The 25,522-nt window shown below is 36.6% G+C and overlaps 2 protein-coding genes across 2 annotated transcripts in view; both read right to left on the reverse strand.

The window, feature by feature from the left end:
- Positions 1–25,522, reverse strand: part of LOC129795447 (mediator of RNA polymerase II transcription subunit 1) — a 1,235,552-nt gene that overhangs the window by 434,755 nt on the left and 775,275 nt on the right. The gene's annotated exons all lie outside the window — the stretch shown is intronic.
- LOC129795454 (calcium-activated chloride channel regulator 1-like) lies at positions 228–24,235 on the reverse strand. Its single transcript, XM_055836735.1, has 4 exons — positions 23,089–24,235; positions 3,090–4,233; positions 1,848–2,893; positions 228–1,778 (listed from the first exon to the last, which is right to left on the reverse strand). Exons 1-4 carry the CDS (start codon positions 23,239–23,241, stop codon positions 420–422), a joined length of 3,702 nt encoding a protein of 1,233 aa, XP_055692710.1. The 5' UTR covers positions 23,242–24,235; the 3' UTR covers positions 228–419.

The following is a 25,522-nucleotide window of genomic DNA, read 5'->3' on the forward strand; positions in this document are numbered from 1 at the left end:
AGACATATTTTAACGGCCGTAAGTTTTTGTTGAACGAGTTTTTATGAATTTTCCGAATTTTCATTCAAGGAGCGATTAAAATGCATTAGAATGCATAAGAAATTGAGTTTTTATCCCCTTTCAAACCATTCTCTGGCGAAAAAATTCTTCAACATCAAACATTTAATTTTCCACCAAGCATATCAAGAAAAGAAAGAATTTTTGGGAGATTAAACAAAAAATAATAATTTCATGATATATCGCATAATTCTTTATTATCTTTATTTCTTTGATTCCTTACGACGAAATTACATTAAAATTTCTACTTACTAAAATACAGAGATATGAGATACACATAGGATCTGAGTACAAATTAATGCCTATCGATTAGGGATTTTTGCTGACTAGTCACAATGGAGCTTTGGGGCGCTCGCAGAGCCTTACACCATGGTCACGTTCCGCCTTTTCTTTTCACTTGAATTCACCGAATTTAGGCTACCCTGGAGGCTGCTGTTGACACCAAACTGCTGCGGGGGTGGTGCACCTGGTGATGAATTTCCCCGATTGACGACCGAATACATCGGCGGTGGTTGATTCTGTCCCCTACCGTAGATTACGTAGTTCGATTGCGTTTGGTAGTCACCTGTATTGTAGGGTAGTGGTGGAACCGGTGGCGCCATGTGGCTACCCGAAAGAGAGACGCAGTCTGAGCGATTGTGGTGGTTATTTAGTAGCAACATCTGATCATTCGGTGGCATATCCACGAGTCCCTCCATACCATTTACATTGGGCATGAGTAGCTCATCTGTTGGACTATGACGACGTTCGTGTTCGGTAAGTAGTTGCGATGCAGTCCAGGATTCGTAGGGGCTAAGGATACGTCCATTGCGACTTAAAGTATTACTGGCAGAAATTATACTAACACCAGGAGGACCATATGTGGGGCATGATACTGGAATGTCCCTCTGCATGTGGTGCGATTGCTTGAGCTCCTCAATCAATTGCTGCTCCTGATGGTGGACCAAGGAGTACCGATTCTTGGCCCTGAGATCATCATCGAGACTGTAAATTGGGACACCAACTGTATGCAAATCCGGAACATCATTGAGTGCTTCGTAGTTCTGCATTGTGTCATTATCCAATTTTTCAGTGTGCAAATTATTTTGGTGATTCTGATGCATTGGAGATGGAACAATTACGTTAACAAGGTTGCTTTCATTCTTCATTTGCTTGAGAGTCTTCTTCTTCTCCCCACTGCCGGATCTCCGCTTTGCAATTGAGCAGTAGCAGTAGATGAAGATGAGTACGATCAGAAGGATAATTCCTCCGATAATTGGTATGATGAGTTCCAGGCCAATGTTGATACTTTGAGCAATGCGAGGGATGAAGTTGTCCGTGTTGTCGCTATCATTCCCAAAAGGCCATGACGAGTAGATTCCATCTGTTGCATAATTTGGTGCTGCAGTTGATGGGAGACTAGGACGTTGCACAAATACTCGCACATAGTTGGATACTTGACTGGCTAGGGCATCTTTGGAGAGTTGTGCGTACCCGCGAATTGCAAAGTACAGCGGTTGACCAATTAGTTCGGGTTCAGTGGTCATATTGAGAATGAACGATGTCTCATCACCAATTGAGAATGCAAATGGTTGATCGTGCGTCCACATAATAGCAGCGGTTTCATAGTTATTCACAATATCCTCAATTGATGTGGCATACTTCACTTCATACCGTGCAACATTTAAGCCTCCGAGATCAGGTGAGGTCCAACTTAGGCGAACTTTCATTCCCTCCAAGACCTATAAAGAAGATCAAAATTAATTAGTTTTTATCTTTGGAAAAATGTTGTTAATAAGTTTCACTCCTACCTCAGCTCTGAGATCTCCTATCCTTCCATAAATCTCCTTACTTTCGAGATCAGATTGTTCTTTGGTGACAAAGACGGTTAGAGCTGGTAAGACCCTCTGGAATGGTGGTAGTGGCTGTTTAGATGGGACAGGTATAACGCTACCGCAGCATGGTTGACCCTTTCCATCCAAATTCCTCGCAAAGGCTTCGTCTGCAAGCGAATAAGCCGTATTCCCATTATCCGTTACGATCACTTCAAACTTGTACGTTCCAACGCCCATTTCTGCGCTACTGAAATATCGTGAGTAGATGCCATCACCCTTGGTTACATCAGGATCACCACTTCCTGTATCCAAGAGCTTGAACCTCTTGAAACAGTCAATACTGGCATTGCACTGGACATTCATTCGTGTAATGCGAACTTCAACGAGTGCCGATAGAACTGGCAGTAAGCCCTTCTTCACTTCTGCATACAATCGAATAGGGCCACCCTGTTGACTCCGTTGTATCCAAGCTCTAGCTCTAATTACGGCTGCATTCCCATTTCTCGGTGTCACCATCACCTGAACATAGTGTGGCTGAGGATTTCCATTGAATCTCTCAATTGTATACGTCCATGTGCCTGTTTCATTGATTGTTGCCGGAATCATGAGCTGCTTAACAGATAGCCTTGAATCGCTTCTTGTTGAGTAAACTACTCCATTTGGACTGATTAGCTTGAGACCATGAATGAGAGGATGCTCCACGTTGTGCGTGTAAACGAAGAAGGACGACGGAATACCCATTGAGTTGTCTAACATGAAACTACCCGTAATCAAGCGACTGATCCTCTTTGCAGAGTTAGCATCCTCAACTATATCAACGAGTTCTTTTCTGTGGATCTCCACTGGAAGATCTGATGGGTTTCCTTCGTAATATTGGGTGCCAATATGAAAAAGGACATTTGTGAGATCAAAGTAAGTTGATAGGAATGTCTTTTCGCCGTTGTATTTGTTCTCCATTATCGTATACGAAGAGCCATCAGTTTTTGATGCCAGTATATCCAAAGGTTGTCGACGAATAACACCTGAAGGGAAAAGTTGATATTTTAATGAAATATTCTCAAGAGAATTTTCAATGTCAGTTAAATTTTAACGGATTTTTAGTACAAAAATTTAGTACAAGATCATGTGATTGCCAATGACAGAAGAAAGTGTCAAAAATAGAAAAATTTGATCCTTTGAGCCGAAATTTAATAAACAAAAAGGAGAAAAACTAATTACCTGGATAGTTAATGGTGACGATTCTAACTTTGGCTGAATTTGCTTCCAGGGATAGAGCGTGATGGTCAGTGTTGTAGTCCATTCCTGGTGCGATTATAAGGACAACATTGCTAGCTGGCCCAATTAGCCTACTCCTTTCACGTAGCATCCTAATGGCATCTCTCACGGCACAGTTCACGCATGCAGGTTGCCTTGAGTCATTTGGCGAATAGGGAATGAATGAAGCAACGAGATCTCTTGTCTTGGGCACAAGGAGTGAAGATATTTGGAGAATTTTGTCAGCAGCCGTGTCATTAGCCAACACAACACCAACTTCCGTATTGCGTGGGAGATCATAGACTACCCACTTGCGTATGGCATTTCGGAGGAAGCTCCAGGATTCACGGATTTGCATATCCTGAGTTTCATCGATGACAATCACATAACGCGTGGTTGTTCGCTTTTTGTACACAAAGATTGGATGGGTATTGACGATGGAGGAGGGAGATGTTACCGAAACCATATTGCTGTTGGCAAAATCAGCATGCTTCAGGATAACTTCGAGAGTACTTTGGCGGCCACAGAGATGATTGTGCTTTGTGGGTGCGAATCTATTGTGATTGCCTTCGTCGCAGAACATCACCACGTTGGGAGCTTCAGCAGCATACATGAGACTTGTGCGTGCATTTGGATCAACAGCAGCTGAGGTGTTGTAATTTGTAAGATTATCCTCGCAAACCCCATCAGGATTAATTGAGGAATCTGAGCATGCAGTTACATGGCGTTTGTCCGTCATGAAGCATTTCGGGTAGACGGGATCACGAGCAAATCCTCTCTCATCGAAAATCCCATATCTATATTTTGCCCACTCACGCACGAGTTCTTTGTCGAACGTTGCTCGATTGAGGCCGGTGTAGCTCATGAAAATTTGTTCGCCAGCTTCGCCACATCCACCAGATTGCTGTGTCCACACTGCTTCGCTGTGTATGGGATGGATTGAGGTCACGGTGATGTCGCTGTGTTCACCACTAGCTGGCACTACGGTGCGATTTGGCGGGAGGCACACTTCGGGCCACGTGGTAGGAATTATCACGGTAATTTCGCCAAAGTATGCTCGTCCATCGAGAGCTGAGAAGAGAAATTGCGATGCCGATGCCAAGGAAGCCTAAAAGTAAACAGAAAAAAAAGATCGCACAATTAAACTTCTGTTGAGGCGAAAAACCACAAATCTACATATCTTCATTACACTCCCCCACAAAAATGAACAAAAAAAATCTCCCACATTGCCGCCAGTTTTATTGGCAAAGTGGCTAAACATTCTGCAGTGGGCAATTAAAAGGTCAGAGCCGTGAAAGAGAGTGAAAAAGTCACGTCCAGGCGCAAAAGATGAAAGTACCGTGGTGGTTAAGAGCGACCCATAAATTGAGGTTTTGCATGACTCTGTGGAAAAGCATATTATGTACAAGAAAATTGTTTTGTCCAATGTAATTTCGGACGAATTGCTGATGTGGTAGAATTCCCCGCGTGGCCGACAAAATGTTTCACGCGAATAAGAAATGGTAAGATGACACCCTTGTGTGGACTTTGATGCATTGTGATTGATGGCGGCAATAAAGTTGACGCGGATTTTCGCACCTGCTTTTGTCCATCGCAAACTGAATTTCATGAATTTATTTATTAATTCAGAGAACTTTGGTGTAATACAATGTTTTATTGAATAAAGTTCTTTTTTTTACATTTGCCATGAGGAATGTCAATGATGGTTGAATAGCATTTTTCCAAGAGCAATCGAAGGACGTTTTGGAAGCCAAATTGATGTTTCAAAACATTCGCATTAATGTTTCTTTCTCTTTCAAACCTTAATGCAAATGATTTGAAGATTTAAAGGGAAAAAATGGATAACGGTCGACCATTTTGTTGAATTATTTTTAAAAAATCTTTTCTTTAGCTGTGTTTCATTCTCTAAAAGATCATGCAAATCAAAATTGTTTTCTCGACCCGAGAGGGGTTAGAAAGAAAGCCTACAGAACATCAGGTTTCCCACCTGATGTTCACCACTTTTAGAATCATAAACCAAGCATTTTCCACCGGCCACTTTTTTTCTCTTTTTTCTGTTTTTTTTTCAAGACAAGTTCTTCAATATCGATTATGTGCAAAGAAAAAAGTACCACAAGGAGATTATTTTTCCTCGGACGTGCGGAGACATCAATTCACTGCGCACGTGCTTTCGCGAGGCACCTTAATTGAGCCGCGCCACCGTAATTTGAGATCGCGCCATTCTGCAGCCTCCGAGGACGCTCTTTTTCACCCAAATGGAGGTGGAGCTGAATCCCCCCATCGCTGACCACCTTGGCCGCTATCTGATGCTCTTTTTTTATTGTCGCGGTATCCCTCAATAGAACCAAATTTCAATTTAAGTTTCTTATAAAGTTAAAATACATAGAAGCGCCATATATGATGATATATTTTTGTGACAAGTGCTATCTCTCGGTGGGGCATCAATTTTGTTTCCTTCGCACCCATTAAGTGACTTTTCTGTTCCACTAAGAGAGATAAGTACGAGGCACCTAAAAGTGTTTGATCGTCAAAGAGTCACCCCTCTTTTATTTATTATTTCAACAATCCAAATATCCCGAAGGAGGAAAAAAATAGTGGAGGAAAGATCAACGAAAGATGCGTTGTGAGTCTGTTGAGGAAGCAATTAGATGGTCTCACATGATTTCCCTTCGAAGACGGAAAAAGGGGATGGGGAAGAAACGGAAAGAATTGAATTTCTTCGTCACAAAATAATATGAAATTGGAGATGATGAAGGTTTATGTGTGGTGCACCTTTTGCCGATGGTGCCGCAGATGTCTACCGATGAAGCTACACACAGGCTGACTCCGAGCAATTCTGCACTTGTTGGCAAAGAGACAGTATCGTTGGGTAACTCTATCTCCCAATATGTAAGATGTACAGGCTTTTTTTGTGTGTTGCCGCACGTCCATTATGGAAAATCATTTAGCAAGAATTCATTCCACCTGAGTGCGTGGCTAAATGTTGGTGAAGATTGACTGAGCACCTTCCAATTCACCTTCTGTTGCAATAACCCATGAATCTTCTCGCCTGTCCTGAAACACAATCACCCATGGCTCAGCTTTCGCCAACTTCATATTTGCGCCACTTCCGTGGCCGCATCCATGTGGAGAATCCGCACCATGTCGCGGTTTCTCCACCCAAAAAGAACGCGAAGAAAAAAAATAAAATTTGCATCACTATCTAAACAACTGCTGGCGCGCTATTAATATACAACAAGACTTTGCATAATATCTGGCCCTGCCTTGGAGACACCGCGCGCCATTTAGCACGCGAGGGAAGACTCAAGCATTATCGCAGAATTCAGCAATTAATGCCCAATTGATCGTAGTCGGGACAAAACTGGCGTCAGCAACCCAAAAGATGGCTTTTCGCACCTCTTCCTGCCAAGATAGCAATGCTCTGTTTTTGGCAAGAGCAACTGATAAAAGTCACCCAAAAGAACTTCTAGAACTTATATATCAAATATCACATTTGCATGTCAAAAGATATAGCCCATTGTGTATGTTGCGAGAGATATACTTCCGAATTTGATGCGAAGAAAATCACTCTCAAAGCTTAACTGTGTTTATATTCTTTTGGAATTCCAATAGAGAGAAGATTTATTTGACTTTTCATTGGGATTTTTATTCATTCAGCTGATAGGCAAAAATTCCTTTTGTGCATAAATAAACTCCGGATCGGATAAACTATTATTTTGAATCATTGACTATGTTTCTTTAAGTAATTTCTAAATCTTTAGAGCTAGAAAGAGGGAAGAGTTGAATTTAATTACTCTTTTGATTTATGTGAATATTAATGTTATTAAGTGGGAACAAATGATTTTATGTTGATGGAATTCTGAGCAATTACTGCTTTTGCATAGAAAGAACATTTGTTTTAGGAATTTTCTAGAACTTTTTGCGATAACTTTATTCATTGACAAATGAAAAAAAATGATTTTTTTTAATTAATTTAATTTTATGAAAGCCTCTTAGAGGAAAATAAACTGAGTTTTCTTATTTTCCTTTAAATTCTTCTATCACTTCTATCCGATTAGAATTTTCTCACTTTTTCTCACCTAGGGGATTAAAACCAAACCTAATACTGTACTAAATTAACCTAAAGAAATTTTAAATCATATAAATCTTCTTAATTTTTATACTTAAATCTTTTATTTTTTTTTCTAAAAAGTTTTAAGAGATTTTTTTTTGAAAGCACTTTATTCGTCAACAAATAAGATAGAATTATTTTTTTGTTAGAGTCTTAAAGAAAAATAAATAGTTTTATTATAATCCTTAAAATTTCTACATCTATTCTATGGGATTCTAGAGAATTTTCCTCATTTTCCCACTTTAATTTTTTTTATGAAGAATTCACTTGAAAAGATTTTGAAGAGATTTTTTTTGAATGCACAATCAAAGCCCCTCACCTTCAATGGGAAACCCCTCTTGTGTCAAGTACAAAGCATCCCTAAAAACGCCCCTTGAATATTTTTCCTGGATGCCTAAATTAAATTTCCATCCTACCTGTCAAAACAACTTCCCTTATACCATAAGCAATTTAATTGATTTTTCCTCTATTTAGACGGAAGGGAATATTTTTCCTCTAAGAGGAGATATCTCTCCCTTCATTGCTAATTAGCCGAGGGGGATGATAATTAAATTTCTCAATGGAAAAACTTTCTTTCAATGAATTATTAACTTCCTGACGTTACTAATTGCGTGAAAAATATGACAATTATTGATAATTTCAGCTCATGATGATGCTTGAGATCTTCCTCGCGAGCGTGAGACCTCAATGACGGCTTTTCTTGCGACAATTTTTTCTTTTCTTCGTTCATTGCAAGTTAACAATGCTATCTTATCTCGGTGTGTGTGTGGATTTTATTAAAACTTTTTCTTCCCACAAATTCAAAAAGCTAAAAAGAGCGTGATAAATTGAGCCATCGAACTCGGGAGGTGCGGGCGTTGAGGATAATCTACCAAAATACCCTTTCACATCATAAAGTGCATCGGACCGAAGGCCATCAATTGGAATACGATCTGTGCGAAAATCCCATTGTTCCATCTCATTCCTCACATAACTAAATGATTGAGCAGCTCGGGATATTAAGGGAGTTCGAGGAGGAATTGCAATTTGTAAATCCACTGTGCACGTGCATAATTTGACACGAGAGCGATATTTTATATGAATACGCACATGGTATTATCATCGGTTTGAAACGTGGCACACGAGGGGCTTAGGCAAGCGAGGGAAAACTATAGAGATTTTCTCTCTCATTCTCAATTTCCAATCCGTCTAGCGGAGTTGGTGATAAATGTGTGTGCTTTTGATGTGAAAATTGCAATTTCCACAGCACCCTCCATCCCCACAACAACCAAGTCAAGCCCCAGTAACAGTTTCCATCACAACGCGCTTCTTGTACCTTCTTCAAGGGTCCTCCGACGACGATCCTCTCGAGAATTATTCTACTCAACATCCTATAAGGTGCATTTATTATGTATCAATTACAGTGGAATTAATTTCATTTCAACGCATGGATAAATGCGCCATCCGCCATATGGTGCCTCGGGCAAAAGTAATGTAACATCGAAAAGTGAAATTACATTAGCTGACATTGATGCCATTGTTGCTACTGAATTGTATGTACAACGAACCCCCCTTGAATTATTTTTCGACTGCGCGTCCCGAGAAAAAAAGAAAGGGGATAGACTTTACCGAGGCTCAACTCAATCATCATCCATTTTTCCCTATGGAGATTGATCAAGGGGTGGATGGGTCCACAAGTAGAAGCGTACACTCATAGTCAAGAACTAAATTGGAGACACGTGCCTACCTCTAACACTCAAGCTCTAACACCAAAATGCAATAAAGTTTTGCAGAATTGCAAGGAAATGAAGTGAAGAGGAAGTGGGTTTCCGAATCTCATTTATTTTTTGTGTTAAATCAAAACTGAGAGATTTATTTAACAATAAAAAATCTACGAATATAAAAATGATTTTCAAAATTCAAAGTAGGTACGTTATACGGAGCAAACATAATTTTCTAGAGAATCAGGAGTAGGAAATCACCATACAAATTTACTATTTTCCACCAGATTTGGTTGAGAGAAGTTGATATTTTACTTGTCCAAAAATACGGAAAATGACATCAGACCTTGTGTTTTTTTTGTCTCTTTCAATCTGTGAAACATAAACGCTAATGTTTCACCAATTAGTTTTGAGAAGATACAAAAAAAATAATAAATCACCATACATATTTACTATTTTCAACACACTTTAATTTCATAATATGGTAAAAATTCGTCAATAAAGACACAAAGTGACGTCAGTCTTTATACTTTTGTCTCTTTCAATCTGTGAAACATAAACGCTAATGTTTCACCAATTAGTTTTGAGAAAATACTTGTGAAACATTTACTATAGACGTTATAACAGACTAAGATTGAGAGGTAGACTGTAGGGCAAAAAAATTTAAAAAAAAGTACACCATACACTGTAAATTTGCCCACCTTGGCAATTTTTGGCAAAAATCACATTGTTGCACAAAAAAATCACCCTATTCTTCGATGTAAGAAAACACAAGATTCTTTTGGAGGTGTTTTTCCTCACGTCATTCCTCAATAATTCAAATCCCTTTAAAATAGTATTGTATAGAACGAAAAATCGAGGGGAGAAAATGCATGAAGGATTAAGAGTCCTCTTTTCGTCTTAAGGACGACGCATTCCTTGTAAGAAGGAAAAAATTAGACACATTGGTATTAAATTCAATTATTTCAACCCGGAGGAGGAGGAATTTAATGTTGAAAAGAAAAATCTACCACGGTTCACAACCTTTCAGTTTTTTTTCTCATGCTCTCCCTCGTTTCCTTTTGCCTTAATCCCGTAAGAAGATTATACTTTGCTTGGGCTAAAAAGGTGGAAGGATCCTCGCAAAGAGACATCAATGTCGCTCCGCAAGAGCGCATTGGATTCATCCTTAGCCTTCCCAAAAACCATCCATCTCTTCTTTCTTTTTAAGCGGGCAGCACACACAAAAAAAATGTATCGAAGGTTCGAATTCAATGGATCAACCGAGGGATCGACGATGAAGGAAAGAAATCCTTAAATGGAGGACGAAGAGGTTTTTTTTTTATGGTGGGAATCCCGCATTGCATCATGTGGACGCGGCTTTCTTTCTTTTTTTTTTCTTTTTCCCTTATATTTATGGATGTCACTCGAGGGGTTGTGAGACATCTGTGCCCCTTGATTTACACTCACTTCACACTGCATTTCTGTTAGGTCGCATTAATTTGATTTTATTCCATCATTTCCCATTATACAATATGTTGCCCATCCTTCAAACGAAAATTACACAATTTATTGGAATTTTATCAAAATGAAATTATATTTCTTACGAAGGGAGCAACTTGTTACGTTTGAGTTCAATGTCAAAGTGTCAGCTAAAGATCTAATTTAAGGAGTTAGAGGGGATTGATGGGGATCGTTAAGTAACTATGGGTTTAATCAGAAACTTCGTCAATGCGGGGGAGATTAAAGAATTATTTTTTTCTTTATTGAAAAAGCGCTTAAAAAAGTCATTAAGAAAAATGTGGTTGATTCTGATATAAATCTTTTCTTTTCTAAAAGTTATTGTAATAATTTGACATTTGATTCTTTTTAAATTTATTGTTCAAGAAAACAATCAGAAATATCTTTAAAAAGCCATTGAAAATTAATTTTTCTTCAATAACCGATTTAAGAAAAAAAATATGTCAATTCCTTAAAAGATTTTTAACAGAATACCAAATATCTTATATTTGACGAATTTTAAGAAAAGAAAAGAAAGAGAAAAATATCAGAATCTACCCCAATGTCTCATGCATAAATACACGTAACACTAGCAAAAGGCTCACCTCGCAAGTTTTTCATGAACTTAAAATAATTTCCATCAAAATATGTTTTTTTTTTTTGCTTTGTCTCTCCGTCAGCAATTTTTATGAGAATTCTGAATAAACTAAAACCCACTGGCCATTAAATTTTGCAAATGATTTATCACGCAAAATTTTGATATTTTCTGACTAAAAATATGCACGTTAAAAAAAGTTTGAATGGACACACCGCATAGTAAAATTTTTTCGAGGAAAAAGCGCAACTAAAAGTCTTTAGCCCATAGTTCAGTGGTCATCAATAAATAATTTATTGAAGAGGCTTAATGAAGAATTATTCGAGTCCATGGGATGATGAAGCCATGCATTAAAAGTCCTGTGTGATGTGATTTATTTCCTCGTGGAAGAGCATTGCTTTGGCTAAATGAAAATGGTTATACGTGAAGTTTTATAAATCCTCTCCTTGGTAATAAATCAAACTCACGGTGGATCATTTAGGTGGCTCTTTTTTGCCCATAAAATAGTCAGACATTTAATTCACAATATTGCTAAACAATACCTGCATATAGCATGATGATCATTATATGTTTAGGCCGGCAGTACCACACTGTGCTATTGCGCAAAATTTCTTATAATGCTGTGAGGAAAATTTCATCAATATCATATGTATATTTTAATAATAATAAACCACAAAACTATCTATAGCAATGGCGGAGAAACCAACATGAAAATAATACAGTCCGATGGGGTATTTAAATATAAATTTGAATTTTTCATTAATCCATCATCATTCTTCGGGGATATTACACAATAATCGGGCATAACAATTCAGCGGTAATAGCAACTGGAAAGAGGGGCTTTTTTCTTAAAGCAAAGCATCTCGGTTCTTCCTCACTTTCAACTACCTACCTCATCTTCAAATGCATGAAAATGTGTGTTGTGGAAGAAGTTTTAGGTGGCGCAGTATGTAAAAAAAATATATAAATTTTTGAAATTGAATCTCATACATATGAACATCGCACTCTGTAGCACTCAGACTTGATGGATAATGATTATAAAATGAGAGAGGTTAAATTAATTTCAATTATGCAGCCATTGTGGAAAAATATGCTCCATTGGAAGCTGTTTTAGTGGGGGGAGAAGGCAATGAAGGAAATTCACTTTACTAAAGCAACACTGTAAAGCCTTTTTAAAGCCCTCGCGCGCGCCTCTTTTGTATTTCAAAGACACCTCATCATCAATTTTTCGCAACGTAATGCGGGTTCCCTTTCACCTTGAACGAAGGAGGAATTATTTGAAATTTTCTCCTGGGAAAGTCATGATAAGCCACATTCAATTTCCTGAGACAGACAGCGCGGAATTAATTTCCTTCGTCTATATACCAATTTGTTGGACGCGCCATTCTTGTGAAATCTGCATTTGTCACCATATTGAGTTTCCAATCAACTTGACAACAATACTTGCAAATCATGCACTATTCAATCAATCATGGATTCACAGCATTCCTCCCGCGCACAACTCAATATCCATCCCGTAAAGAGGGGAGGTGTACGAACAATGAATGTCTGCAGAGGAACCCCCTTGTAGCATTCCACCCAAGAACACTGAGCAGGGAATTTTGAATTAAGTTTATGGTAAAATTTGGGAGTATGAAGGCAATTTTCTGTGCGGTGGAAAATTGAAAGTGAATTTGGGGAATTTAAGCCAAAAAGGGGGAGGTGCTATTGTATTTACTGGAATTTACCATAAGAAAATGCCGAAAATGCTTCAAATTTGTTGCTATTGTCTGTGAATTTATACATGAATAGTTCTCATTGTAATTTGAATATTTAATAAATAAAGGAGCAAAATTGAATTGGTCAGTAAAATGTTTTATTTTACAAAACAAAAAATCATTTTTGATCAACAGTTTATGATTAGTAATTCTTTGAGAGTTTTGTAAGCTTGAAAACACCTGCCTGAGCTTTATTGCTGAAAGTAGTCTAGCAGTGGCGTTGTCTGACCGCCCTTTTAAATAAAAAACATTTCAGAAATTTCTTTAGACGGTAAAAAATATTTATAGATTTAAAATTTTAAAAATATATTTCAAAATGTTCAAATAAATGTCAAAACGTTTGAAAATGAGCTTCGGACGTTAGAAAAGTAAAGTTTAAAATTAAACAAATATGTCAAACGTTAGAAAATGCTCATAGAATGTTGTAAAAAAAAAACTTTTAAGGTTAGATAGTAAAATGTCAAACGTAAAAAATAAATTTGACGTCAGAAACGTCAGAAATAAATTTTATAGCGCCTAAATAAAACGTCAGAAATAAATTTTATAGCAAAAAAAACTGTCTCAAATGTTAGAAAAATAGTGTAAAACTTCAAAAACTTAACGTCAAACATTTGAAAGGAATTTTCTATCGTAAGAAAAGGAACGTCAAATGTTTAAAAATAAATGTCAACTATTATAATAAAACGAGAATTCTTAAAAAATATTCTTATATTAATACTTTGAGAAAATATTGCGCCAAGTTTAACCAATATTTTACATACAACAAAGGAAATTTAAATTAATTAGATAGAAATGCCAAAGATAATTGTTTTATATTGTGTCTCCGTGGTTTACTACAAAAGCCCATCGTTTGGAGCCCAATTGTATTGCGAGGAATAGCGAGAACAAGTGATTTGTAAAAAAAAAGGGAAATAACAAATCTTTCGTGTAGCAGTAATTTTGATCAATAGGTTTTTCTTTAAATTCCCTCTTGGCGTCCCACCACAACAGAGACTACAACCGAGCAGCCTGTATCGTGATGGGAAAAGATTTCATGATGCGGTTTTGAAAATTTCAAAGTCCCCTCAGGGTACCAAAATGCTCGAGAATGCTGAGCCGTGGACGAAAAAATTACCCACCGTGCCACAGCCATTTAATCCCGCATCATTTTCTGCGCGCTGAGAGATCAAGAGAAACAGCGCGACTCCATGAGAGTCTTAAGAATCTTTAATAAACTCCAAATGTGGCTTTTTGCATTTACATCACATTTATTTAGTGTTTGGCGACACTTTTAGCCATGCTGGAGTGGCTTTTATGCCATGGAGGATTTCCTTGTGCAACCCGCAGCAAAGCTGTCAAAATGATTAGGTAATTTCCATAAAATTCAATCGTACCAAGAAAGATGATCTTGGTGAGATGAAAGTGAAATCTTAGAGGTGATCTTGGGCGATTGCAGAAAAAGATGTGAATGAAGTGTGTCGCGGCAGCATAAAATGCCGTAACATTTCAATCATGCAAAATGAATTAATATTGAGCCACGACATTCCACTTCATATATTGAGCTCTTCAGAAGCTCAAAATATGCTAATCCAATGCCCCTATATTTCAACGTTTGTAATTTGAAATCAATCGTCTTGCAAATGTCGTGACTAAATCAAGTTTATTTAGAAACACAATAAAGAAATTTTGCTTCTCTGCCCAAAAAAAAAAAACATAAATCCCGCGTCCATCTGCCGACTTTTCGCCATATTATTCAAAACTCAACATTAGAATAATCCCCCTTCATAGAAAAGTCTCTTTGAAGGAGATCCAGTCGAATCAGTGATTAATGATTCGTCCCATATGGAAAGCCTCCACCTCAACTGCGCTTGGGTATTGCGTCCAAAGTCTTTTGCTTGCCATTGAATGTGCATTAAAATGCAAATTACTTATTAAAAAGATGCCAGATGAAAAGATGAAGATTTTTCTAAAAGGTGCAATGAAATGGCATTCCTCATTGTTGCCACATACACCGACAATAAAGCAAAGATCATCAATTCCCATTCAAATCTTCAGAGTATCCATTCAAGCGGAAGTTTTCTATTGAAAATATTGCTTTTTGTATTCCCTAATTCCAAGAAAATCTTTGCTTAACTTCATCTTTTCACTTCATTATGCATGTTTTTTTTTTTGCAGATTGCGAAATTTCTTTAAATTGGCTTTTAATTTTTTTTTTTGAAAATACCTATCATTTGCCATTATTGAATGAAAATTATTGAAGTCATATAGAGAAATGTTGAATAAACGTTAGGAGCCTGAAAAATAGAATAAACGTTAAACGTCAGAATGAATGAAAAATGTTGACCGTTAGAATAAGCATTAAACGTCAAAATGAATGAAAAATGTTGACCGTTAGAATAAGCATTAAACGTTAAAATGAATGAAAACCGTTGAACGTTAGAATAAGCCTTAAACGTCAGAAAGAATAAAAAACGTTGAACGTTAGAATAACCCTTAAATGCTAAGACGAATGAATGAAAAACGTTAAACGTCAGAATAAATGTTGAACATTAGAATAGACGTTAAACGTCAGAATAAAGGAAAAATATTGAACGTAAGAATAAACGTTAAATGTCAGAATGAATGAATAACGTTAGAATGTAAATGTCGTTAAAATGAATAAACATTACAAGCCTGAAAAAACATTAAAGTTAGAATAAACGCAAAACGTTAGAATAGAAACGTTAAAACTTTAAATAAACTTTAAACGTCAGAACGAACACTAAATGTTAGAAAAAGAAACCTGATGAAAAGGATTATTATCTTCGGTTTTCAAGAATAAAATATAAAAGATTTGGTGTTCGCCACGTAGTGGAACACCAACAAATAGAACGAACTTTCCTTCCTTTTATCAATTTTAACACACTTTAACGTTTCTCAAATTTTTAACTTATGTAAATAAAACCAATAAAATCTCAAATTCTTCTAATCTTACATAGATCTTGAGATAAAACTTAAGTAAAAAAAAGAATACAAGGAAAAACCGGAAGAATATCTCATTGACAGCCCCGATAAGCAGTGAAACAAGAATTTTTTGAGAGGCAACCGCCAAGAAAGACTTATTTAGTGGAGTGTTAATTTTCCATCTTGCAGAGCGTTGATAATGCGTACTGATTAATCATTTTTGATTATGGTAAAAATTTAATTGATTTAAATTGTACTTGACAAAAGGCCGGTGCATGACACGATGGAAATTTCTTCAATCAAACACTATATTGGAGATTTTGAAAATTTAACAATGAAGCAATGCCATTGATGATGTGGGATTCGTCAATAATGTATTGAAGATTAATTTTGGGGTGATTTATTAGACGCAAATGTACTACCCAATGGGTAGTTAATAGTCCCATTGAAATGTCCAATAATTCTCCATGGTTTAAAGAGAACCTTTCCCATAGTCTAGCCCTCAAACATCAAACGAACTTGTATGTCTTCTCCCATATGAAAATGCCACAGTGTCATGCAGAGCCAGCATAATCGTCTGAAAGTGTTCCTGCTGATTTTTGTTATATGAGTTTCCACATTATATGTGCCTCCATATACACCTCACTCTACCCCCTCATCTCACCTTCCGTCTCTCGTGGCAAAACTCATTGGGTTTTAGGGGCCTCTCTCTGTATGTTACCAACAGTGGAAGAATCACTTCTGCTTTATATATAATAAGATATAAGAACCTCCACATTCATTTAATGTGGTTCCAAATGAATGTTAACGTTGTATATACGGGGAAATGATGTATATTATATAGTAGAGGCGATGCACAATATGAAATTGAGCTTGGATTGTTATAGAAACGTGACTAAATATCACGAAGTTGGAGGGAAAGAAGTTCCAATCTCGTATATGCACTTCAATTCACAAGCGAGGCACACAACACTTTTTCGTCCATATTATGCAGTCACACTCACATTTTATTCATCGGTACCATCTTCATTTTTTTTTCTTTGTAGGTATGCCAAGCAATTCAGCAAAAATCTTTTTGTTTATTGAAGAAAAGATGTGCTGCGCATCACACCGAAGCCCTAGGAAATCTTTCTCATTTGTAATATCATTGGGTCAATTGCAAATGATGTCAGTACGAGTTTATTTTAGAGGCATGCATTTGGAGTTCTATTTCCCATCGTCAAATCAACCAAAGAAAAACCACCAAAAGGTCGAGGGAATTCTTTTTTCGGTGTCACACACAAATAAGACAAAACTCCTCTGGCAGAACATCACGATTCTTTTGCGATTGAATTTGCATACTATGTGTATATTTTACACGACTGAAATTGTTGATGAGTGATTTTCTTTTATTGTGGTTCCCATTTAAATACAACACACCACCACTTCTTTTTTTTTCGCCATGAGCATGATGAATCACATGGAGATCTATATCTAGCAAAATATTCTCATTCTTCGATGGCCAAAATGTTTAGACAGGGACTAAATGTTCCACAAAACCTCGATAGAGAAAAGAATAATCATGAAATGATTTCAATTGAATAACTCTTCTTTGGCAATGGTAGATCATCTATCTAGAATTATTTAGAATTTCCAAATAAGAGGAAGGTTTCTCTGGACAACAAAAGACATCCCTAAATGGAATGTATGTCGGAAATCTCTTAATTTCAAAATGCTTGTCTTGTGCACAAGTTAGTTAGCTAAGAATGGGATTTAATTAGGAATTAGAAGGCTGACCTTGTTTGAAAAAAAGTTCAAAAAAATATACAAAAGATAGGGGAACATGGGGCAATTTGTTAATTTTAATTGAAAAATATATTTTCCTTGGTATGTACCGAGAAAATATTTTAATTTTATAATGACGACTGTCTTATAGGAAATTTTCCGGGCTACAACTTTGTCTCACACGATTTCTTTCTATCTCAATGGGAAAATGCATTTTCAGTCCATTTTCCGAACCTTGCGACTTAACTTTTTGCCCCAGTTACCCTACCTCTAAACAAGAAGTTATACTTGTCGACTGTGAGATGTTTGAAATTGTTAATTTTTAAATACATAAAAGAGGGGATTTTCCTTAAAAAAAAAACGGGTAAACTCCTTTCCAAAAATTTTCAAAAGAATTTTCTCTTGGAAGATTTTCCAATTTTTTTTTTTTGCAAACATCTTTTGATAGAATTTATTGCCACAAAACTTAAATGGAAAGTTATGACGCCGCATTTAGTCTCTCAAAATAACATTAAATTCCCGCATAAGTAATTAACCCCTTGGCTAAGAATCCCCGTTGATTAGTAGATATTTCGTGACAGCGCACCTTCTTCAAAACAGCGAATTTTATCTCTTTTTCCAGAATATTTTCATCGTGATTTTAGAAAATAAAGTGCCTCTTGGATGGCAAATAAATTAAAACGGTCAATTCAACGGACATTTATTGGGCTCTCTATTGGCAATTTGGTTGGAGTTAATATTGATGATATAAAGTGTTTGCTCTCCAAATTATTATAGTATATATTTAGTACCCGAAATAGAACATCTTTCACTTCATCTCGCACCATAGCTCATTTGGGAGGACCTTTCACTTCTCCAAAGAAGTTTTTACGATCATTCAGAGAACTAATTATGTAATCTCAAATTGTTTCTTGATAAAAATTGTCTCCCCGAAATGAGATTTTGTGGTATGGGAGGGCTATACGGAGTTCATTTTTACGAGCGCCTAATATGCATCGTTTTCTCGCCGGGATAATTTTTGTGCGGTTGGCCTGCGTATTAATAGCTTTCCCGGAGGGAAACTGCGTGGCTTTGGTGGTAAAAAAAAGAGAGAAATGATTCGGGGCTGAAGTGAGGCAGAAAATAAAAATTTTTAATGTTAATTTAATGGTGAAATAGAACGTCACTTTAAATTATTAAATTACATCGATTCCCGCGTGTTGGCATTGGATTTATATATCGCTGTTGAGCTCCATTCTCACGATACCGGGGGAGCTGTGAGGAAGATACGCGGTTGGATCACGGAGCTATATAGAGAGACGCTAATGCGCCAACAAAAAGTGCTTATACCTCCTCTCTCTATGACAAAGCTGTGCAATGCATTCAGTTATGTGAAAGTTGATCTCTTGCACTTTATTTATGGGCTGAGATGATGTGCGCGCTGTGGACTTGGCCATTTAGAATTCAATGATTGCAAAATGCACACATCGTGTATATGGCAAAGTTATGACGGCACAAGAGATTGAGGAAGACAACTGATGAGCATGGCCTCAAATGGATATGTCCAACTCGATGCTCTTTTCCCGCAATTTCATGTCAAATCATCAATATCATCGTGAATAATATGCACTAACCATCGCGCAGCATTGAGATTTTAGGCCTCAATTTTCAACCTCACACACCGCATCAGCACGAAGAAGACACCAACACCATACTTCCCCACATGCCTCTCTACAATCAATGCATCCATTATTGAAATTTGTACCTCATTCGTAAAACACCTCTCAGGTGTATATTGGATCCTAGTCATAGACATCAAATTATGATTTTTTTTTCACAAAATTGATTCTCTCACAGAGATGGAAAAATATTTTCCAGACAAAAGCCTCCCCGTACATAAGCCCATTTGGGAAGTTAATTGCTTCATTTTAGCATTCCACACAAAAATCATCAATTTCAACCTCTTATCGTGGCGCAGCATCTTCAGAAATGGAGTGCCTCACCTATGGGATTTGTTTGTTTGTATTTGAAAAATAATTCTACTGTTACATGCAGCAATATCTTATAACAATAAAAGACTTTGTATTGCTCTTCTTGAATTAAAAAAATAAATGAAATTAAAACTTTAAATAAAAACTTTAAAAGTATTTTTTGCAAAATGTTTTGATCATATTGAAGCCATAATCTCGGTTTTAAAGGAGCTTATTCACTCTGTATGAGAGTATCCCTTATTCGTGACAACAATCGGGCTACGTATAGTTTGATAAGGATCTGAGAAAATCGGTGAAGAAACTTTCTTTTACATGGGAACTACTAGGAATAAAGATTTATCAAGAAATGTGAGAAATGACGTCATTATTGTGTTCTTTTTAAACATTTTTTTCTGTGCATGTAACATGCTAATGCTACTTTTGATTTTTCTTAAAAAGATGCGCAATGTGCTTTATGCATAAAAAATACAGAAAAACACAATAGTGACGTCATTGTTGACATTTTTAAACGGAACTCTTTGAATGCTTTCAGTGAAAAATTGGAAATCTTATGATTTATTTTAATTTTTTTTGGTCTTCTACAAAACTATGCGTGGTCTGATTGTTTCCTCGAATGAGATTAAAACCTACACAGGATCGAATAAACTCCTTGTTCAAAAAAATCATTAAAAGGAAATTTAAAATTTGGAATAAAAAAACAGCCATAAGTAGCAGAGATTATTTTCCTAACTAGATAATGAAAATTCAAATTATTTTTAATGGAAATTGTGCAATTTCAGTATTTAATGGATAATTTTCTGGCGAATTGTAAGTGAAATTATGGTTGTATTTTGCATAAAGCTCAGCATTTTGCATAAACACTTTCACAGAGACAATTTACTAAAAAGCCCCAACTTCCTGATTGTTTGGAAGATTTATGGTGCGCAGTTCACGACCCCTCAACTATATAATTAATTCCGGCCCAATTGAATTCAAATCTCCCAAAGTGCTCTCACATTCATTTCACAATACCCAGGCGGATAGTTAGGTTTTTTTTTTATTTTGAGAAGATAAATCTAATAGTCGCCAATTTTGCCAATTAGGTGGCTTCTTATGCAGCAGTGAAAGTACTTTAACCATGGCCAGACATGCTGAAGATTTGTTTGGCTGATTTTCAAGGCATAATCAGCGCGCGAAAGATGCTACGAAAAAGTTGGGTTGTTTTTAACAAAAACAACACTACATCGTTCAAATATGAAAATCACTTTTCCATAAAAATATATTACATAGTATGTATAAAATGTAATTCCCAAAATGACTCCGCAACTTGTGAATATACGTACAAACATCTCTTAAAGTAAAATATAAAACTTAATAATGTACCTACAACATACTATACGACGTCGGTGAGTATAAATAATATTTTGTTATGGTTATTAGGTAAGAGAGGAAGGAATCTTTCTGTATGCTGAAATTGCTGGAGTGACTCCGCAGAGTTTGGAGGGCACAAAGATATATGTATGCCCCTTTAGCGCAGGGTCTTCGCGATGGTAATACGCGAAGAGAGGATATTTTCCAATCATTATTAGAGCATATCGCGCGATCAAGTCTCGATTCCACTATTCACTGATGCTCGAAAATATTAACTGTTTTGCGACAATGATAGAGAGACGATCTTTTTGTATGTGCCTATATTGCCATATGTGTATAAGAACAATGTACGAGCCATAGAAATGTAAATTATAGTTCTTTTCGAACAAACACGGGCTTTTTTTTCCAAAGCAATTGTACCTTGAACTATGAACAATGCTTGAAAAAACACAACACTCAATTCATATCTTCAGCTTAAGCTTTTTTATTTTTACAGCATTCGCGCATTCTCCAACAAAACAACCCACGACACCGCAAATGGAGCATTAATTTCTTTTACTTTGATTGATATAATTCGTACCTTTGGTAGTTTCCGTTCACTGTATTTACTTTGACAAAACCACGTTTTTGATTTTTCACGGAAATTCCATTTTTGCGGAAAAAATCATATGTATGAGTGGCTTACAGAATGGAAGGGAGAGCGAATGATGGGCTTTTGGTGTCAGTGCCACTCCAGCAAATCCATTCTCTAATTATTGATGGCAACATGCAAAACGTCGCTACATTAGAAGAGGGATCTCTATGGCATTTTTGTGTGCACCACGGCGAATAATGTCACACTGAGCAAAAATAATGAGCAAAATCATACGATGAAGTCATTATGCTTTAAAGCAAGTTTTGCTCGTTTTTCTGTTACCCACTTAATCTTACCTTAATTAAGTGTAGTTGAAGAGCAATTTACGGATTTAATTGGTGATAATAATTAATTTTGTATATGGAAAATAATTTTCATTTACGCCATCCATTAAAAGTGTTTTTCTTTAACGGATTTTCATTAAATTTGAACTTGTTGATGATCTTTTAAGGTTACACGAGATCACGAGATAAAAGAAGGAAGATTTTTTTCTCTCCAAATCAGAAAAATTGATTTTCTGATATAGATCTTTTGTTAAAAATTGCTTTAAGATTTTAACGATTTGTTACATCACTGTTAACATTTTTGAGCAAATCCTTGCCATCTTTTTCCTACTGATCCCAATTGGGAAAATGAAGTCTCTTTGAGGACTTTTTAATTTTTTTTTCATTCTCTAAGATTAAGCATTTTTCGTGATTGTTTCATAGACTGTTTCTCATAGAGTAACGAATAAACTCCTTTGCACAATATTCTTCAACATTTGCGGTTATTTACATTTATAGTTATTTTCCACATTTTAATTTATATTTTCTTCGTCCTAATTTTCTATTTTTCAAGTGGCAATTTAATGCAATATATATACCCAATTTCCCAACATATAGTCGCTCTAAAAGGTATCATCAAATCCAATAAATAAATCCAAAAGAGAGACCACAAGCAAACAATTATAGGTGCTTCAACTCGATTTATTGCGATTTATGAATGAGCGATAGTAATCCTAAATGGGCCATACAACCTACATTTTTTTCTTGATTTTTTCCACGAGTAATTCTTGCAAAGAGAGCCGATTACAGAATAAAAATTCGTTCTTTTAACGACATAAAATTTTCTCGTTCACTGAATTTTTCCTAAACAAATTAACTCTTCCCAAAACACAAGAGTGTTACGAATTACACAATATATATCACTTTAATGGATTTAAACAACTTCAATGTACTTTTCACATTCAAGAATTTGTTGTGTACTTCTTTTTGGGTCAATTGCAGACATTTTTTTCCTCGTCTTCTTATTTTGTCTAAAGGCCAACTTTCATTGACAAAATAGAGCAAGTGTAGATTAAGAAAAAAAATCTTCACTGATGACGATTTAACTGTGATTTCTTGACGACGTGGAAATTCAGTGATTAATTTTCTGAATAAAGCAAAATACGCTGAAATTGCTCAAACATTTGGGTATGAGTATGTCAATTTTTTGGGGGGCAATCAAAGGAGATTTCAATTGAATTTGATTAATTCACGATATGACCTTTGGCGAAATCGCAGGTTTAATTGCACAATTCGTGCTGCTCTACGCGGCACCTTTCTTTGCGCACCCAGAGAGACATTTAATTCGGACAAAAGGTTACAAGGCGCGAAATGAACAAAGTATAAAATAGGTACATAATAAGAGCTTAACACTTTACCTCCAATTCCGTGAGAATTGTGACGCACTGCTCGCGAGGAACGGAATCCTCAATCTCCACCACAACATCCCTATAGGCAGACTTGGTGATGGACACACCAAGAACTGACCAAGAGTTTATCACCACGAGAAACACTATCAATGCTCGAGACATTTTGTTCTTCTTGTTCAATGTTTGAGGTCTTTTATGGAATTCTTTTCCCTATTTTCTTCGATTTCTTCGATGGGAGTTTTTTTGTGTTTATGTTCACTTTTGCCAATCTTTTTCCCTTGAAGTGTTATATATTTTTTTTGTTTCATTCACAAGTTACTTTAACATCACCATAATGTTACCATGGCGATAGGGTCATGAACAACAGTTCGGTGGGTACTTTGGAAAATTCTGTGTCTAACATTCACATTATGTAGCACAAGAAAATTTTATTGATTCAACAAACATTCAAAGCACTTTTATTCGTGTATTTTATTTTTGTCGTTATTTTTGTGAAAACTTGAATGCAATGTCACGCACCAATAGCCACCTTCCGCTCTTTAAATTTTTCATCAAACAGACAGGTGTTTAAAATATCGGAAATGTATATAAATAAAAGGGGCAAGAAGGAAGCCCTTTTTGCAGTATTTTCAAACCACAAACACTCTTCTAGAGATTCACTTGTGAGTCACTCTCAAATCCAATGTGGATTTTTTAAAACAAAATCCTCACTCGTCCTTAACTTCTTGCACTGGTAAGCACGAAAAAATCATCAACGTTTCACTGACGACAGACGCGACTTGCCATGACCACGGAATGGAACCGAATGATTCGACGGTGCGCTGCACGAAGCACTCGCAATGTGCCGGCTCTCGGGGTTCCGATGCGAGAGTGTGGTGGTAGAGTCACGACTTGGAAGAGCTGTTTCGCTTTTTTTTCCTCTCCTACTACCAACTCTTCGCTGCGAGTTCAAGAGGCGCGGGTGGATTTGTGAATGTGGTCGTTTGGTGAAGTCACTGTGCCGCGCATGGATGATGCTACGGGCACAACTGACGCAACTGTTTTTTCAACCTACATTGCGTCTAAAATATTCAAAAATTTAATTTTTAAGAAGAAAAACTTAAAATTAGCTTACAAACTTCGCTGTTCTACATTCTTGGATTAAGAGAGAAGTTCTAAAGCAGTTAAGTTGTTCCCTATGCTAATCCTGTTGTAAGAGGGGAACTTTTAGGACATCCTAATGCCCCGCCATGCCTCCACTGCAATCTTGCTGGTTCTTACTCTTTCCTAGTGTGTTGCACTGCCTATATGTTATACTGCTAAAACTGGACATGTGTGAAATTCAATATGTAGTCAGACTTAAGTTTTCTTAAGATTCTTTAAGTTTTCTTAAAAAAAACTGAGGCTGAATCGGGCTAAATACACCTTTTCGATGATTTATTCTGATCGTCTTGGAACATCAAAAGAGTCTTAGCACAAGACATAGAGTAAGTCTCCCACATGTAACCAAAATTAGTTTTTAAATTACTGTAGAGGATCATTAAAGCTTCAAAATAAGCGTGGTCATTTCCCGGAAAAGCGCTGGAAAACCTACGAATTTTCCGGTTTTTGTGTAACCTATATTGATTTACTTATTTCTCAATTTATAGCATTGTAGGATAATCTGAATGGTGTCAAATTAAAGCTATATAAATGCTTAATATTATATATTAAAACCATTTACCAAAATGCCCTAGAAGGTGAAAATTGGGAAAGATTTTTCGATCACGCATTTTTCTTTCGCCTCATATTCCTACAATATTGCATGGGACCACTTTGACCATCCCTCATTTTGTTGCTTTTTTAATCCTCTTTTATTTGGTATAGCACTTGGTAGAGAAATCTGTTGGGAAAACTTTTTATTTAGTGATTTTCAATGTTGGAAAAACCCACTTTTGTCATCTCATCAATATTGCATTAGTTGGAAAGAGACCATACGATTCCTCTTGAAGCTTTCAAAGCTTTCAGGCCGTCTAGAGACAGGGCCCCAGGAGAGAGGGGGAGGGCAAAAAGGGACAGTATTCACAATTAGAATTAATCCGCGATGTCTGCCTCCAACGATGGTTGTGCAAAAACTGATCCCCTGCACTTGATGTGCAGTAGGTTTTATTGGGTGGCTCGGTATGGAGCCGAGCCGAATTATACGGTTTGGTGCAAAAATCGTTACAATATGTAATAGTTGTGCCACTCACATCTCCAATGAGCCACTTTTGTAGTCAGGTATTGTAAACACATAATTTCCTGCACTTCCCGTAGCGTTCTCAGCGAGCCATACATTTTAGAGGGAACACGTTGGCGAGCCCTGGCATCAAGAAACCAGTAAATTCACATATTCATGTCGCGCTATAAAGTATTCCTTATTTATGTAAATTCACCCAAAGAGCTGGAATCTCCCGCCGCCGTAAACATGGCACCATCAGCTCTC

The sequence above is a fragment of the Lutzomyia longipalpis genome, chromosome 4, assembly GCF_024334085.1.
Source record: "Lutzomyia longipalpis isolate SR_M1_2022 chromosome 4, ASM2433408v1".
NCBI classification, from domain to species: Eukaryota; Metazoa; Arthropoda; class Insecta; order Diptera; family Psychodidae; genus Lutzomyia; species Lutzomyia longipalpis.